The sequence below is a fragment of the Heteronotia binoei genome, chromosome 2, assembly GCF_032191835.1.
Source record: "Heteronotia binoei isolate CCM8104 ecotype False Entrance Well chromosome 2, APGP_CSIRO_Hbin_v1, whole genome shotgun sequence".
NCBI lineage: Eukaryota > Metazoa > Chordata > Lepidosauria > Squamata > Gekkonidae > Heteronotia > Heteronotia binoei.
Window position 1 is genome coordinate 99,393,766 of NC_083224.1, and position 14,941 is coordinate 99,408,706.

A 14,941-nucleotide genomic window follows, 5' to 3' on the forward strand; every position below is an offset into this window, starting at 1 on the left:
TGCTACAGCCTGGCTGTTACCACTTTCATGCCGCCTCTCCCCCAGGCTCGCACAGACAGTCTTATCTGAGCTGAAAAAAGTGTGAGAAAGGGAGATGTTTTTAATAGCCTAAATTCCTTAGTAATAAAAGAGATAGTATGTAGTAACCTTTGAACCTGTGACTGCATCTGTACGATACCCTTTGAAGTTATCCTATATAGCAACTGTGTAACACTGTGTATGTCATTATTTCAAAGGCATGTGTCCTTGGTAAAGCTTCTGAGTTTCTTAAATAAAGCAACTTTTGATGCAACAACAAAAGACTGTTTATTGGGAAATATCGATGCTTGACATATGGTAATATTAGATAATCTCCTTATATTTGATGGTAGCTGTCTGCTAGATAGAAAGCCAGACTGATAATAGAAAATAGAAGCATTTTAATCTATTTGCTAAAATTGTTGTTAGCATCTTATAATAATAATTTAATTGACTCATTGGGCAATACGAAACAACTATTTCTCTGATTTTTGTACTTTAGGCTGAAGGATAAGCCCACTCTACTGAAAGCAATATGGAAATTTTCCGTTTTGAAATAAATTATTTATAGCATTGCCCTGAACTGGTTGGCCCATGCTAGCCTGATCTTGTCAAATTTCAGAAGGTAAGCATGGTTAGCCCTTGTTAGTATTTGGATGGGAGACCATCAAGGAAGTCCAGGGCCTCTGTGCAAAGGTAGACAATGGCAAACCACTTCTGCTGCTCTCTTGCCTTGAAAATGCTACAGGGTCAACATGAGTCAGCTGTGACTTGATGACATTTTTTATCACCACCATTTATAGCATTGGTCAATAGCCAACTAAGAACTTTAGCAAAATAGGGATAAAATTCTACTGTAAAACCATCTGGGCAGAGGCTTTCCTTTTTTTAAAAAATAATTCACGACCCCTTCATCCTCTTTCTCTACAATTGGCTTTTCTAGTTTCTCCTTCTCAGTCACTGACAGCCTTGGAATTTTTAATTTTGTCAAGAAACTTTCAATATGATATATTGAAAAAATTCTGTGTTTTATAAAGCCTTTTATTAAATGTCTCCAATGCTTGCAGAATGTATCTAGTTTGTGTCATAAAGTTACAATCCTTTCTTTTAATACCCAAAATCAACCTCTTAGCTTTCTTCTTTCTGAGTTTAATATGATTATCTTATCTAACATTCTAGCTGCTTTATTGTTAAACTCAAAAAACCTTGGCTGTGTAAATAACATTTTCCTATTCGTTTTATCAGTTTCTAGCATTTCTAATTGACTTTTCTCCAGCCACAATGCCTGAAAAATTTGTTCATTATGTTTTTCCTTATAGTCTCTCTCTGCTTTATAAAATCTTCCCTCATATATAAATATATCTTTATTTTTCTTTGTTAATATATTAACAAATAGGATTTACCTGTCTCCCACAATGACATAGGCAATAGTTAATCTGCTGTGTTTACTGTAAAAAATAAATCAATGTCTTCCTTACTGTAAAAAAAAAAAATCAAGTCTATGCTACAGGCTCATTCAGTAGAAGAAAATTTTCCTTCCCCAATCACTATTGCCCTATCAGCAAAATCTCCCTGCTTAATGAACATATTTTGAAAAAAATATTTTCTGTTCATCATCTGAGGAATAAATTGAACCAAATTTTTTTCCCCTGTCCCTGAGGATAGTGTTAAAAAAAATCACACCCATCATTATCAAAATATCCTTTTTCAGTTTCAATTTTGAAATATGCATTGTTATCCCTTTAGTTTTAAAATCTATTGTGTCCCCTTTAACCTATATATAGCATTTTCCTCTATGTAAACTGTATGCACTGATAATGTGAGGGGAGGTATTTTTGAGTTTCCTGCATTGTGCAGGGGGTTGGACTAGATAATCCTGGAGGCCCCTTCCAAGTCTATGATTCTATCTGTTAAGAAGAGTGTGAAAGGAAATATTAAGCCAAAATCAGTATGAAGGTGGGCTGCATGTTCTTCTTCTGGCATAGCTCCTGCACACTTAAACATCTGTATCTCCATCTAAATAAAAGCTTAATCTGTTGAATTTCTGTATAATGTGCAGCAGTTAAAGACTTACAAACTAGGCTAAGAAATACAGGTACCAACTGTGCTCGTTTTCCCACTGAATTATGCTAATGTCTGCCTACAAGAAATCTTGAACTAATCAGAGAAAAAGTAACAAGGGACTTACGATTCACTGAGATTCCCACATCTGTTCCAGTAGGTGTTTTGTACTTTAATTACTGGTGATTGAGCCAACGCCTTGGTAAAATTTGCATGGCAACAAGAGGCTGCAGAGAATTAAAAGCAACAATCTCAAAAGAAGAGCTGTTTTTAAAAACTCACAATTGTAACTTCAAAGAATCAGAATAACTATCCCCAGTGTTAATGTAGTTAAAATTGGGACGAGTTTACAAAATAAAGATTTTTACAAAAGAATTTTGTTTCAGTTTGAACACTGGACATGATAATTTAACTCTGATTATATATTTGTTTTGGCACCTGTTTGCCAACAGAACAAGAGTTTTTGTATAAATAAATTAACATTTCAGGACTATAGTTTGGATTCCCATAGTTTTGATGCAAAAGAATATTAGGCCTCTAGCACATGCCTATGCTGCATAGTTGCTTTTTGCTACTTTTTGCTATATTATATTCTACCTTATCCTTAGAACAAACCTGGTAGGGTTGTAAATTCCAGATTGGGAAATTTCTGGAGATTTGGTGGTGGATCCTAGGGAGGATAGTGTTTGGGGAAGAAAGATGCTTCAGCAGAATATGATAAGAGTCCACCCTCCAAGCAGCTATTTCTCCTGTAGAACTGCTCTCTATAGTCTGGAGCTCAGTTGTAATTCCAGAAGATTGCCAGGGCTCTGCCTGGAGGCTGGCAACCCTAGAATCTAAGCCTGATGTTTGAAAATGATTTACTACCTTGATATCCTAGCTTGATCAATTATCTTGTAGAATCTGTTAAGTTTTGCATTTTGTGTGAGCTGTTTGATTCTAAATCCGTGTGTACTAGGGTTGCCAATCCCCAGGTGGGGGCAGGGGATCCCCCGGTTTGAAGGCCCTCCCCCCGCTTCAGGGTCGTCAGAAAGCGGGGGGAGGGGAGGGAAATTTCTGCTGGGAACTCTATTATTCCCCATGGAGATTTATTCCCATAGAAAATAATAGAGAATTGATCCGTGGGTATCCGGGGCTGTGGGAGGGGCTGTTTTTTGAGGTAGAGGCACCAAATTTTCAGTATAGTATCTAGTACCTCTCCCCAAAATACCCCCAAATTTCAAAACGATTGGACCAGGGGGCCCAATTCTATGAGCCCCAAAATAAGGTGCCCCATCCTTCATTATTTCCTATGGAAGGAAGGAATTGAAAAGGTGTGCCGTCCCTTTAAATGTGATGGCCAGAACTCCCTTTGGAGTTCAATGATGCTTGTCACAGCCTTGATCTTGGCTCCACCCCTAATGTCTCCTGGCTCCACCCCCAAAGTCTCCTGGCTCCACCCCCAAAGTCCCCAGATATTTCTTGAATTGGATTTGGCAACCCTAGTGTGTACATAAAAGCCGTAACCGGGCCTTCTCCTCTGTAGCCCCGAGCCTATGGAACCAACTTCCAGAGGAAATGCGGGCCCTGTGGGACCTTGAACAATTCCACAGGGCCTGCAAGACCTTCCTCTTCCGACTGGCTTTCGCTGACGAAGAAAGAAATTGCTAATGATAACCGCCATCCTAAAAGAACAGTATTAGCACTTTTATTAACTTAATTAACTAATTTTTAAACCTAATCAGAATTTTAATGCTTAAATGTAATTTTGTGTTTTTTGTTTTCTTTGTATAATTGAAATTTGTATGATGTTGTTAGCCGCCCTGAGCCTGCTCCAGCGGGGAGGGCGGGATACAAATAAAATTATCTATCTATCTATCTATCTATCTATCTATCTATCTATCTATCTATCTATCTATCTATCTATCTATCTATCTATCTATCTATCTATCTATCTATCTATCTATTCTAAAATACAATCCTTTCTTGGATTGATTCCTCACTAGCCTTTGTCCGGATTCCTTGCTCCTTTTCCCCACAGTTCTTCTGCCTGATTTTGCATATGCTGCAGGGCTGTGACTTGCCCTGCCTCTCTCCCAAGCTCCTTTCTCAGCTGCAGGATTATCTGAAAACTAGGATCCTGAAACAACAGAGGGAACTTGGGAAAGAGGTGGGGCAAGTCACAACCCTGCAGCAGGGTGTGCGCAATCAGGCAGAAGAGCCATGGGGAAAAGGAGCATGAGACTGGAACACAGGCTAGTAAGGAACTGGTCTTAGTGTTTTGCATTTACAATATATATTGGTCCACTAAATATTAGCTTAATCCAGGGCTCCTTTTGTAGCAGGAGCTCATTTGCATATTAGGCCACACACCCTTGATGTAGCCAATCCTCCAAGAACTTACAGGCTCTTCTTACAAGCAGTGCCAGATCTAGGGGGGAGCAGAGGAGGGTGCTTGCCCCAGGCGCCAACAGAGGGGGGGGGCACCAAATTGGGTATGAAGTCCATTGTATTCTATGGGACCATAAGATAGAATGGCCCATAAGGGGGCATCATTTTTTCATTTTTCCTCCCCTCAAAAAACATGTAGATCTGGTCCTGCTTACAAGGCCCACTGTAATCTCTTGGAGGATGGGCTACATCAGAGGTGTGTGGCCTAATATGCAAAGGAGCTCCAGGATTCAGAATAAGATTCAGCATAAGCAGATGTAACTGTTATCTCTCTGACAACATTTGGACTTCTTTCTGTAGTAAATTCTGCTTACAGGATGAGTCATGAGGAACGAACACCGCGAAGAACCTGGATGTGCTTCTTGCACCTCCTTATCGATGGAGGCCCAGATCCAGGGCTTTTTTTGTAGAAAAAGCCCAGCATGAACTCATTTGCACATTAGGCCACACCCCCTGATGTCACCATTGTTCCACATAGGGCTTTTTAATAGAAAAGGCCCAGCAGGAATTCATTTGCATATTAGGCCACACACCCCGACACCAAGCCAGCCAGAACTGCGTTCCTGCTCAAAAAAAGCCCTGCCCAGATCACAAATGTTGCTAGACTGGCGTGTCTCCAGCTGCACCTGATCAGGCAACTGGCCCCCCTTCCTGTCTTGCCCTGATCTAACTACAATAATCCATGCAATTTCACCTCTAGGCTAGACTATTGTAACTCACTCTACACAAGGCTACCCTTGAGACTGACCCAGAGACTACAACTGGTCCAGAATGCGGCAGCTCAGGTTCTTACTGGAACATCACTGACAGTATACATTCAACTAGTGTTTTGCCAGATGCACTGGCTCCAGGTTGAAAAACAGATCAAGTTCAAGGTTCTGGTATTAACCTTTATGTCCCTAAATGATCTGGGACCAATGTATGTATCTATGGAACCATCTCTTCTTGTATATCCCTAGCCTGAAAGACATCCAGCTGTCCTCAGCCAGACCCAGGGCCTTTTTGTTCCTTGTGCTAGCCTGATTAAACTCTGCCAAATGACGCTATGTCCTGCAGGACCTAGTGTAGGGCCTGTAAGACAGAGAAGTTCCACCAGGCCTATGGTTGAAGACAGCAATGGTCTCTATCAGGCCTAGCCTCTTCCTTCTCTCCTCTTCCCCACAGGATACAATGTAGTCCTTTAAACACCATCAGAAATAATTATAGAACTGTCTATTGTTTTAATTATTTTAATTTCTGTTTGTAAATGTGTTTTACTGAAATGTAGTTCACTGTCCTGAGCCCTGTGTATAGGGGAGGGCAGTCTACAAATCAAATAAATAAATAATACTTTCCCCCCTTGCATATCTAAATATGATTGACATAATATACAACCTTTTATAACAATAGCCCCCAGAAATGTAGGAATATGACATTTCCCAGCAATAACCCCCAATATTTGCTATGCTAGAAAACATTATTTCCACCTTTTGTTAGTGTTTTTATTACATAACTTACAGATATGTCAATTGTGGTTGTATGCCAGTATCCCTGCTGACTATGGGGGAAAGTGACATTTTCTGGGAAATGCAAGTCAACTGTATCCTATCCTACTCCTTATTCTTTTGGGAACTATTTTAATCTTTAAAGATTGCCTACTCCTCAACCATATTATTCAAATATAGAAGCAACCACTTAACTCTGAGACAACAAGTAAACCATCCAAAAACCCAACTATTCCCATCCAGAACAAAAAGCCCTTTGTGTCATAGACACTTAAAAGAAAATTAAAGGGTGTGGGCTCCACCACTCCTGTACTGCAGCACATACCAGTTCTGTATCTAACAGTAAGACAATATTCTATTCAGTCACTATAACAGAGAGGGCTGAATCCCATTAACAAGCAAGATACTAGTATGGAAGTCCCAGACATCTGGGAATCACATGCTATTTATCTCAACAGCATATAATCAACTCTGGGGAAAGTGACAATAGTTAGTGCATAGTGTTGCCAGGTCTGTGTTGGGAAATACTTGGAGATTTTGGGTGTGGAGCCTGAGGAGGGCAGGGTTTTGGAGGGGAATGGACTTCAAGGGGATGTAATGTCACAGAATCTACCTTCCAAAGCAGCCATTTTCTCCACATGAACTGATCTCTGTCACCTGGACATCAGTTGTAATAGGGTTACCAGCCACTACCTGGAAAATGGTAACCCTATTAACACATGGGCTGAAGCACACTAAGAAATAGGAATTTTGTAACTAAGGTCAAAAGGAAAAGGGATCTGGATAGTGCACAAATAAGAATGTATCAACTCAGGAATAAATGAATCTCAGAGGGCCTCAAGCTAATGTATATGGCAGCAGATATGGGGCAGCCAGACCCCTCTGTGGAGATGGAGGTCCCCCACTGTCAGGCCCCACCACCCTGCTGTCAACCAGCTGGCTGGAAGGGGGGGACATACCCCATAAAGAGTGAGGCCCAGCTGGTGTTGCAATAATCACTTCTGATGTGACATGGAAGTGATGTCATCACACTAATGATGTTGGGGGCAATGCTCTGGTAAAAGCTCTATGGTAAAAGCCAGATTTATTATAGAGTTTTTGCCCAAATACCAGAGTGTCACCCAAATAGGGTTGCCAAGTCCAATTCAAGAAATATATGAGGACTTTGGGGGTGGAGCCAGGAGACTTTAGGGGTGGAGCCAAGAGACATTGGGGCGGAGCCATAAGCAAAGTTGTGACAAGCACAATTGAACTCCAAAGGGAGTTCTGGCCATCACATTTAAAGGAACCGCACAACTTTTAAATGCCTTCCCTACATTAGAAATAGTGAAGGATAGGGGCACCTTCTTCTGGGGCTCATAGAATTGAACCCCCTGGTCCAATCCTTTTGAAACTTGGAGAGCATTTTGAGGAGAGTCATCAGATGCTATGCTGAAAATTTGGTGTCTCTACCTCAAAACACAGCCCCTCCAAAGCCCCAGATACCCCCAGATCAATTCTCCATTAAACCCTATGAGAATCGATCTCCATAGGGAATAATGAAGTGCCCAGCAGACATTTCTCTCCCCCCCCCCCCGTTTCTGATGACTCTGAAGTGGGCGAGGGCCTGTTCCCACCTGGGGATTGGTATCTCTACTCAGGAGTTGCTGAACTTCCAACTTCTTCAAAGATAACACAGAGCAACCAAAGGTTCAAGTTTACCTTTTCTATGCAAACGACCTCTGAAAAGCTTGTGCAACCAGCAGAGGGTCTGAGCTGCTTTCACAGGCACTGGGAGCAGCCATGTTCTTCTGCCTACTCCCCCCCCACCCCCATTCAGCCTTAAAGACACAGACACACTGTTCCAAGAGAAAGCCTTGCCTCCGGAGGTGGAAAGACACATGGTGGCTGTGGGGGCAGGGCTTCCCCCTGCCAGCCAGCTGACTGGGGGTGGGAAGGATCCTGGGAAAGCAGGAGAACTCTCGCTGGGACATGGGGATTGGCAAACCTACATTCAAATGTTGCTGCATGATGACATCACTTCTGGGTCATGTCAGAAGTGACACAGACACATCGCTGCAATGTTGGCTAGGCATTCCTTTTGCTCTCACTAAGCCCCCTTATCCCCCATAATCAGAGATGACAGTTAAATAGTTTTGCAAATGATCTTTCATGACATTTGTAGGTCTTACATTTGTCATATATGGTGCATTCTTGCATGTCAGGCTCTGGGGTGGCTCTGGACTTGTGAGTAGGCCCTTTTAGACATCGTGGCCTTTTGCTAGTGGAAACTGCTAAGATGGCAAACAGCAGGAGCACCAAAAACTTCAACATCTTTTCCTTTTCCTTTGTAATAGTCCTGTATAAAAAGATGATATTCCAGTCAAAAAGTTTGCTCATTTCAGAAAGAGTTCAAGCTCATTTCAGAAAGAAATGCAACTACAGTGCAGCAGAGGAACAATAAAGCACGTTGTTGATTGTCCCTCTCATTGTCATATACTAAACTTACCTTCAGTTAGAGTTTGCATACAAGATGGATAGCTTATTAACAGCACATTGTTATATATTGGCAGTAAAATTCTGAGTAGTTGGGGCCAAGCTTAGCCAGTAGGCATGGCTAATTTTTGCCATCTAAGGGGGACCCACAAGATGAAGAAGTGGGCACAGTGGCAGCCTGTTAAAGATTGAGAATGTGCTTCACTGCCTTTGCCACAGATCAATCTGGAGCACAGTCTCAGTTAATGAGAGCAGCATAATAGAAGAATGAGAGACTAGATTTGACTAACACTTTGGGCATGAAAGGCTTTTTCAGGGCAGCAAAGAGAGGGTGATGGCACCCTCACCTCTTCCCTGTATCCGATCTAAAGCATTAGAACTGCTCTGTCCACATATAGCATGAAGAAAAATGATAGCAAAGGAGTGTATTGCAGGCTTTTTCCTGGAACATGAATAGGATGCCATGCTAGGTGTTGCAATGCAAGCTGAAGCCTCTTTTGTACTCAATCTGAAGACAGAGGTAAACAGTCTACCAGTCTGGAGAGAAAACTACCTCTTACATACACGTGTTGAGTTAGAAGAACTGTGTTTTTAAAAAGAGAAGATGTTTTGGAACACAGTAGAGGGACAGGAGGGGAATGCTTAAGACTTAAAGCCCTCCTCCAACACTGCTTCCCCTTTTCTTAAAAATAATTTCTGTAGAGGATCAATTATTCCCACTGAGTGAAGCACTTTGTACATTGAAACCTTCCCCCCTATAAAATGCAGGACCTACCTGGAGCAATAGTTATGAAAACTGGATAGGCCAAGGTGAGAGCAAGGGGGTGAAATCATTCCTCCCTTTCCACAAACAGAGCTAAACTGAGGGAAGGGGCATTGAATCTCCTTGTCCCTCCTAACTGCAGTCTCCTGGCCTGTGCTGCTGTTCTTCCTTAGGGGCCAAACTCGACAGACAGTACATTGTACCCAGGTCCACAACTCCCTCTAAGCTGTGCTATGGGGTACTAGCACACCATTTTTTAAAATGCTGCTCACAGATTTCTGCTCTCTGCTCACAAGGCATTTTCCCCTCCATTAGAAACAACGGGGGCACCTCCTTCTGGGACCCATAGAACTGGACCCCTTGGTCCAGTCTTTTTGAAAATTGGGGAGGTTTTTGAGCTGAGGCTGCAGCAGCTGTGCTGCAAGTTTGGTGCCTCTACCTCAAAAACAGCCCCCCAGAGCTGGAAAAAAGTGATTTTTGCGCACCCCTATTATGCTGTTAAGTATGGTTTGTGAACTCCCTTGAGTCACAGGGAAAAGTGGGATATAAATATTTGAATAAATAAGTAGTTTAAATATCTTTCTGTTTGTTAGATTTGGCAGGGTTCTGACTGTGATTGTTCCTTCTCTGTTCTACTTGACCTGAGGCTGGTTGTTATATTTCTCTTTAAAAAAATAGGCTGCAAGAGTCTCCCCCCCACCCCACAAGTGCTGGTATGTTTTCTAAGGCTCAACACAGGGTGACAGTCCTAGGCCAGATCTACCAACATAGTAGAAAGGGGTCAATAGACTTGTTCTCCAGAGTCCAGGTCCACCAATATAATAGAAAGGGGTGAGTAAACCTATTCTCCAGAGGACAGATCTACCAATGTAGTGGACTGGGGAGGGTAGACCTGTTCTCCAGGTCTTATTCTTAAAATATCTTTTAAATATAATTTCAAATCATTCTGAGATTTTTACAAGGTTATGGAAGTAATCTACGAAACTAATTTATGCGAAGCTTAAAGGGAACATTGTGCCAGGTCTTCTACAAGAATGTGATGCCATTTTGCAAATATGAGTTCCTAGTGGGAACTCCATTTAAAAGCATTGTGGGTGGCGGATTTGGGACTGCAGCTAGATGCAGGAGGGATACCTGACTCTCCCCTGAACTGAAATGGTGCCAGGGGCATGTTATCTTCTTTGATAACACCCACACCACCATTTCCTCTTGGGAAAATGGTGAAGGGAGAAGGTCGGAGCCCCTCCTCCCCCGTGTACTTTGGTTCTGATCTGAATTGACTCACATAGCATTTTTAAATTGAATTCCTACTGGGAACTAGCAACTGGAATATGGCACCAAGTCCCTGTGGTAGACCCACATACATTGTAATATGTAGTCTAGTACATTGTAATGTGCAGTTGGCTCTTAGAGTTGCCAGCTTTTAAATGGGTATCTCTAGCTGTCTTCTTAATATCATTGAGATTTACAATTATCATAAGGTGCTATTATTTAATTATGCAACATTCAACTTCCAATTTATACACAGCAAACTTCTGTTAAAGCCAGGGCTTTTTTCTGGGGGAACACAACAGAACAGAATCCCAGAACATTTTCATGGAAACAAAATTCTAAAAGAATGTTGAAAAGTTCATGAGGGACACCCATGTGTTTCTCCTTCATTTCTCATTAGATTTCTGGCACCTTTTTCCAGCGGGGGGGAGCCCTGGTTAAAGGGATATGGTGGCAAGTTTCCAGGTGGTACATGAAGGTCTCCCAGAATTGCAACTGATCTCCACACTACAGAGATCAGTTCCCCTGGAGAAAATTACTGCCCTGGAGGCTGGATTCTATGGCATTATAGCCCTCTGAGATTCTCATCCTCCCCAAACCCCACCATCCAAAGGATCTACCCTCAGATCCCCAGGAATTTCCAAACCCAAACTGCCAACCCTAAAAAGGGTCAGGACATCCTAGTCAGTTTGTAAACATAGTCCTCTCTGCAAGTCTTATGACCCCCCCCCCCCTTATCTTTCTGCTTGGACAAGAATGCATAAAGGTTGTGTATTTTCTGTGCACTAATGGTTGGACATAAACCAGTAGTGCTCAGGATTAAGCTCAGTCTTTTGGTGTCTGGAAAAAACATGAAAACACATATTTGCCATATTGCGAATTAGAAGAGTAAACCAGTGAAAATGATAGCATATCACCTGCAAATTAATAGGACTATATCTTCTTTCCTAGAGGTGAACTTCCTTTGGATTAATTGCAAGCCTGTATAAAGCAAAGATTTCTCATTAGTTGCTGTAACTGTTCTAAATTTAATTGGTTATAAAGGAAACAAAACAAACCTATCTCCTTTTCTCACCTGTTGGTTTTCAGTTCCTTTTTTCTCCTTCAGAGGAATTCTTCTGATTCTCCCCCCTCTCTCTTTATATATGCTGTTTATCAGCAGATACCCATAATCTGTTTGCCAAGTAAAGTCCTCTGACTTTTTGCAAAGCTAACAAATTTATCCCAGGGTCACTTGCAATAGGGATGTTTACTGATTTAGCAAGCAGCTCAGTAAAGTATCATTTAGTATAACATCAATATTATCAATGAGATAACAGCCTAATTTTGGTCATGAAGATCTTGGTTTGAATTCCCACTCTGCCACGGAAGCTTGCTGGGTGACCTTGGTGTAGTGTTTCATCTAGACCAGTGTTTTAGCCTGTTTTAGTCCATGCCAGGATTTACTGTGGGCAAGAACAGAAAAAAAAATAAAATTGTTATGACTGCAGTTCTACACAGAAAGAACCTGACTTATTGAACTGTGCTGCTTTGAAACTATGCTTCCTCCTCATTCTAATACCTAGCAGTAAAGATACAACACTTGGGCAAGTCACTCCAATGTCAGCCCAGTTTACCTCATGGAAAAGTCATTGTGAGGGTACAATGGAAGAAAGGAGAATGATGCTGTAAGTCACTTTGGGCCTCACTGGGGAGAAAAGCAAAATATCAGTCAATCAATGCACACTGCCTGGTTGGGTGAAATGCAGGACTTCATGGCAGCTGTGGGAGCACCATGGGATTGTTCCAGATTGGTTTGGGCCCATTATATGATAAATGTCATATATTATATTTACATATATGCACTGAACAGGGTTCTGGAGATCTGGTTAGAGGGGCAGAGTGAAGGTCTTTGCCATGGTTAAATCGTTACATGCTGAAGGTGGCTATGACACCTATTTATCTTCAAGGGTAGAGGATGAGTTAAGATGGTATATCTCTAGAGATTGATGGATCCAATTGGTTTCCAGTATGCCCTTGTTGCAATATGGAATGCTATTTTCACAAGGGACAGTAGATAGTTGCTCTCCAGAGTCCTCTACACCAGCGGTCCCCGACCTTTTTGGCACCAGGGACCGGTTTTGTGGAAGGCAATTTTTCCATGGACTGGGGTGGGGGTAATGGTTTTGGGATGATACAATTGTGCACTTTATTTTGGTGTGGTGGTTGTGTGCAGACTCTTATCTGGGAGGATCGGGTTTGATTTCCCACTCCTCCACTTGCAGCTGCTGGAATGGTCTTGAGACAGCCATAGCTCTTGCAGCAGTTGTCCTTGAAAGGACAGCTGCTGTAAGAGCTCTCTCAGCCCCACCTACCTCACAGGGTGTCTGTTGTGGGGGAGGAAGATAAAGGAGATTGTGAGCCACTCTGAAATTCAGAGTCGAAGGCAGGATATAAATCCAATGTCATCATTTTATTATTATTACTACTACATTGTAATATATAATGAAATAATTATACAACTCACAGCCCGGTTCCTAACAGGCCACAGACCAGTACTGGTCCATGGACCGGGGGTTGGGAACCCCTGCTCTACACCCCTCCAGGGCCTACCTACACTATAGTTTACAATGGAGGTAAGTGACTCATAGATAGAGGGGAGATGGTTAGAATGCCATAGGCAGCAAAGCCACTTCCAGCTTTTGAGAGTCCCCAGGCCAAGAATGCCTGAGCACCCCTTTGCCCCCTGCTGAACCTCTGCTTGGACCCCCTTCCTGCCTGTGCACCTCACCCATCCAAGTGTCCTTCCCTTCCAGATCACTTGCTTGTAAAACCTTTGGTCTTTGAGCTATATGCACCCACACTTCCTCTTCCCCCCAATGGCACACAGTAGCATGTATGGGTGGGAGCAAGGGGGGTGGGAATGCTCATGGGTGAGTGGATGGGCAGCAGGGGAGAATGGGTGGAGGCAGAAGCAATGGATCCCACAGCTTAGAGGCAGGATTGGTCCTGGCAGCTCCCCCACCTTGGGGTATACTAATGCCAGCTCTGATTTCAGGATGCTGAGTCAGCCAGTGTATCACAGAGCCCATGTGAGAGTCTATGAATTGGCAGAAATTGTGGTGATTACAGTTTTGCTACATCACATTATCAGCTGAATTTTATTCAACACAATTGTTTATCGTGGTTCATTATTCATCCATTGGTCAACAATAGGCACTTTTTAATCTTTCCACTTCAGTGCTAAAGTTTTTGCTATAGAGAAGAATACAAGCGTAGTTTCTTTTTTTTGAATCCTCATTTCATATTCTAGTAATTTAATAATGCAGCTTGTGGTGTTAGAGGGATGGTCACAGATAATATCTCCTTGATTTTATCCAGTATTTTAACCCAAAAGTTTTGTACTAAAGGATATGACTACCAACAATGAAAAAAGGTTGCACTGCAGTCTGACCACAACTTTTATAACAAATAGGAGAAGTTACAGAATTCATTTTATGGAGTGTTGAAGGAGGTAAGTACCATCATAGTAACAATTTGGTAGTTTGTAGTTTGACTGAAAAACTGTAGGATTACTTTATTTTAAGTAAATTGACTTTTACTATTTCTAACTGCTCTCCTGCATTATATTATAGAAAAGTGATAAGACCATGGTACTCTATAGTTTGCTATCTGTTACAAACTGATTACTTACCTGCTAATGTAGTATACCAGAAATTTATTTATTTATTGAATACTTTAAATATGTTGTCACAACCTCTGTATTTGTAGGATGTTTTCATCCTTAGTTCTGTTACTTCAGACAACATGGCTACCCACCTGAATTCTTTTCCTGTTCAACAGGACACAGAGAGTTTCCATAGGAGATGTGGAGTCAAGGATATTGGTTGTTTTACCTATAGTCTTCAATATTTGCGTCAAGCTACTGATGAAGAACAAAAAAGAAATCAGAGGGAATTGTGATGCCCCTGCTATCTAGACACATAGATGAGGACCAAAAAGCTGAAATTTATTATTGACACATTTTGTAATGTACGGTGCTGGTGTTCAGTTTGCATTAAAGTTATTATATCACACAATCATTCAGTTGGAATAATGTGATGAACATTTGTTGGCAGTGATGGTTTTATCATAGTTTCCTCAAATATCAGTTGTTAACAGACAGCATTCAATTTTTGATGACAGCGCTAACCTTGGAACTTTGGAACAACAGATTGTTTGACATTAAAAACCCAGTGACAAAGTTTGAGATTGTCAGTCAACAACATTAGAACAAGAACACTTTCTAGGTAGTTTGAGCATAGGCTGATTTGGTTTCAGTTAGCCAATGTCTCTTTTACTATTGCACTGTTACAGTTGTAATTGTCAGTGATGGTAGGTAGGAGTGCCATTGGATTCAAAATTTCGTTCTCACAAAAGATAACTCTTGTATTTGTAAGCTAATGTACTGCTATTCACA

The 14,941-nt window shown here is 41.7% G+C and overlaps 2 protein-coding genes across 2 annotated transcripts in view; both read right to left on the minus strand.

Moving 5' to 3' along the window:
- Positions 1 to 11,148, minus strand: part of LOC132567624 (riboflavin-binding protein-like) — a 31,340-nt gene extending 20,192 nt beyond the window's left edge. The window contains exons 1-3 of the mRNA XM_060233306.1: positions 11,124 to 11,148; positions 8,165 to 8,331; positions 2,207 to 2,306 (exon numbers count right to left, since the gene is read on the minus strand). Coding sequence (XP_060089289.1) covers positions 2,207 to 2,306; positions 8,165 to 8,306 — 242 coding nt within the window. The 5' untranslated portion in view covers positions 8,307 to 8,331; positions 11,124 to 11,148. The remainder of the gene's footprint in view (positions 1 to 2,206; positions 2,307 to 8,164; positions 8,332 to 11,123) is intronic.
- Positions 1 to 14,941, minus strand: part of RPS8 (ribosomal protein S8) — a 169,245-nt gene that overhangs the window by 150,744 nt on the left and 3,560 nt on the right. The window lies entirely within an intron of this gene.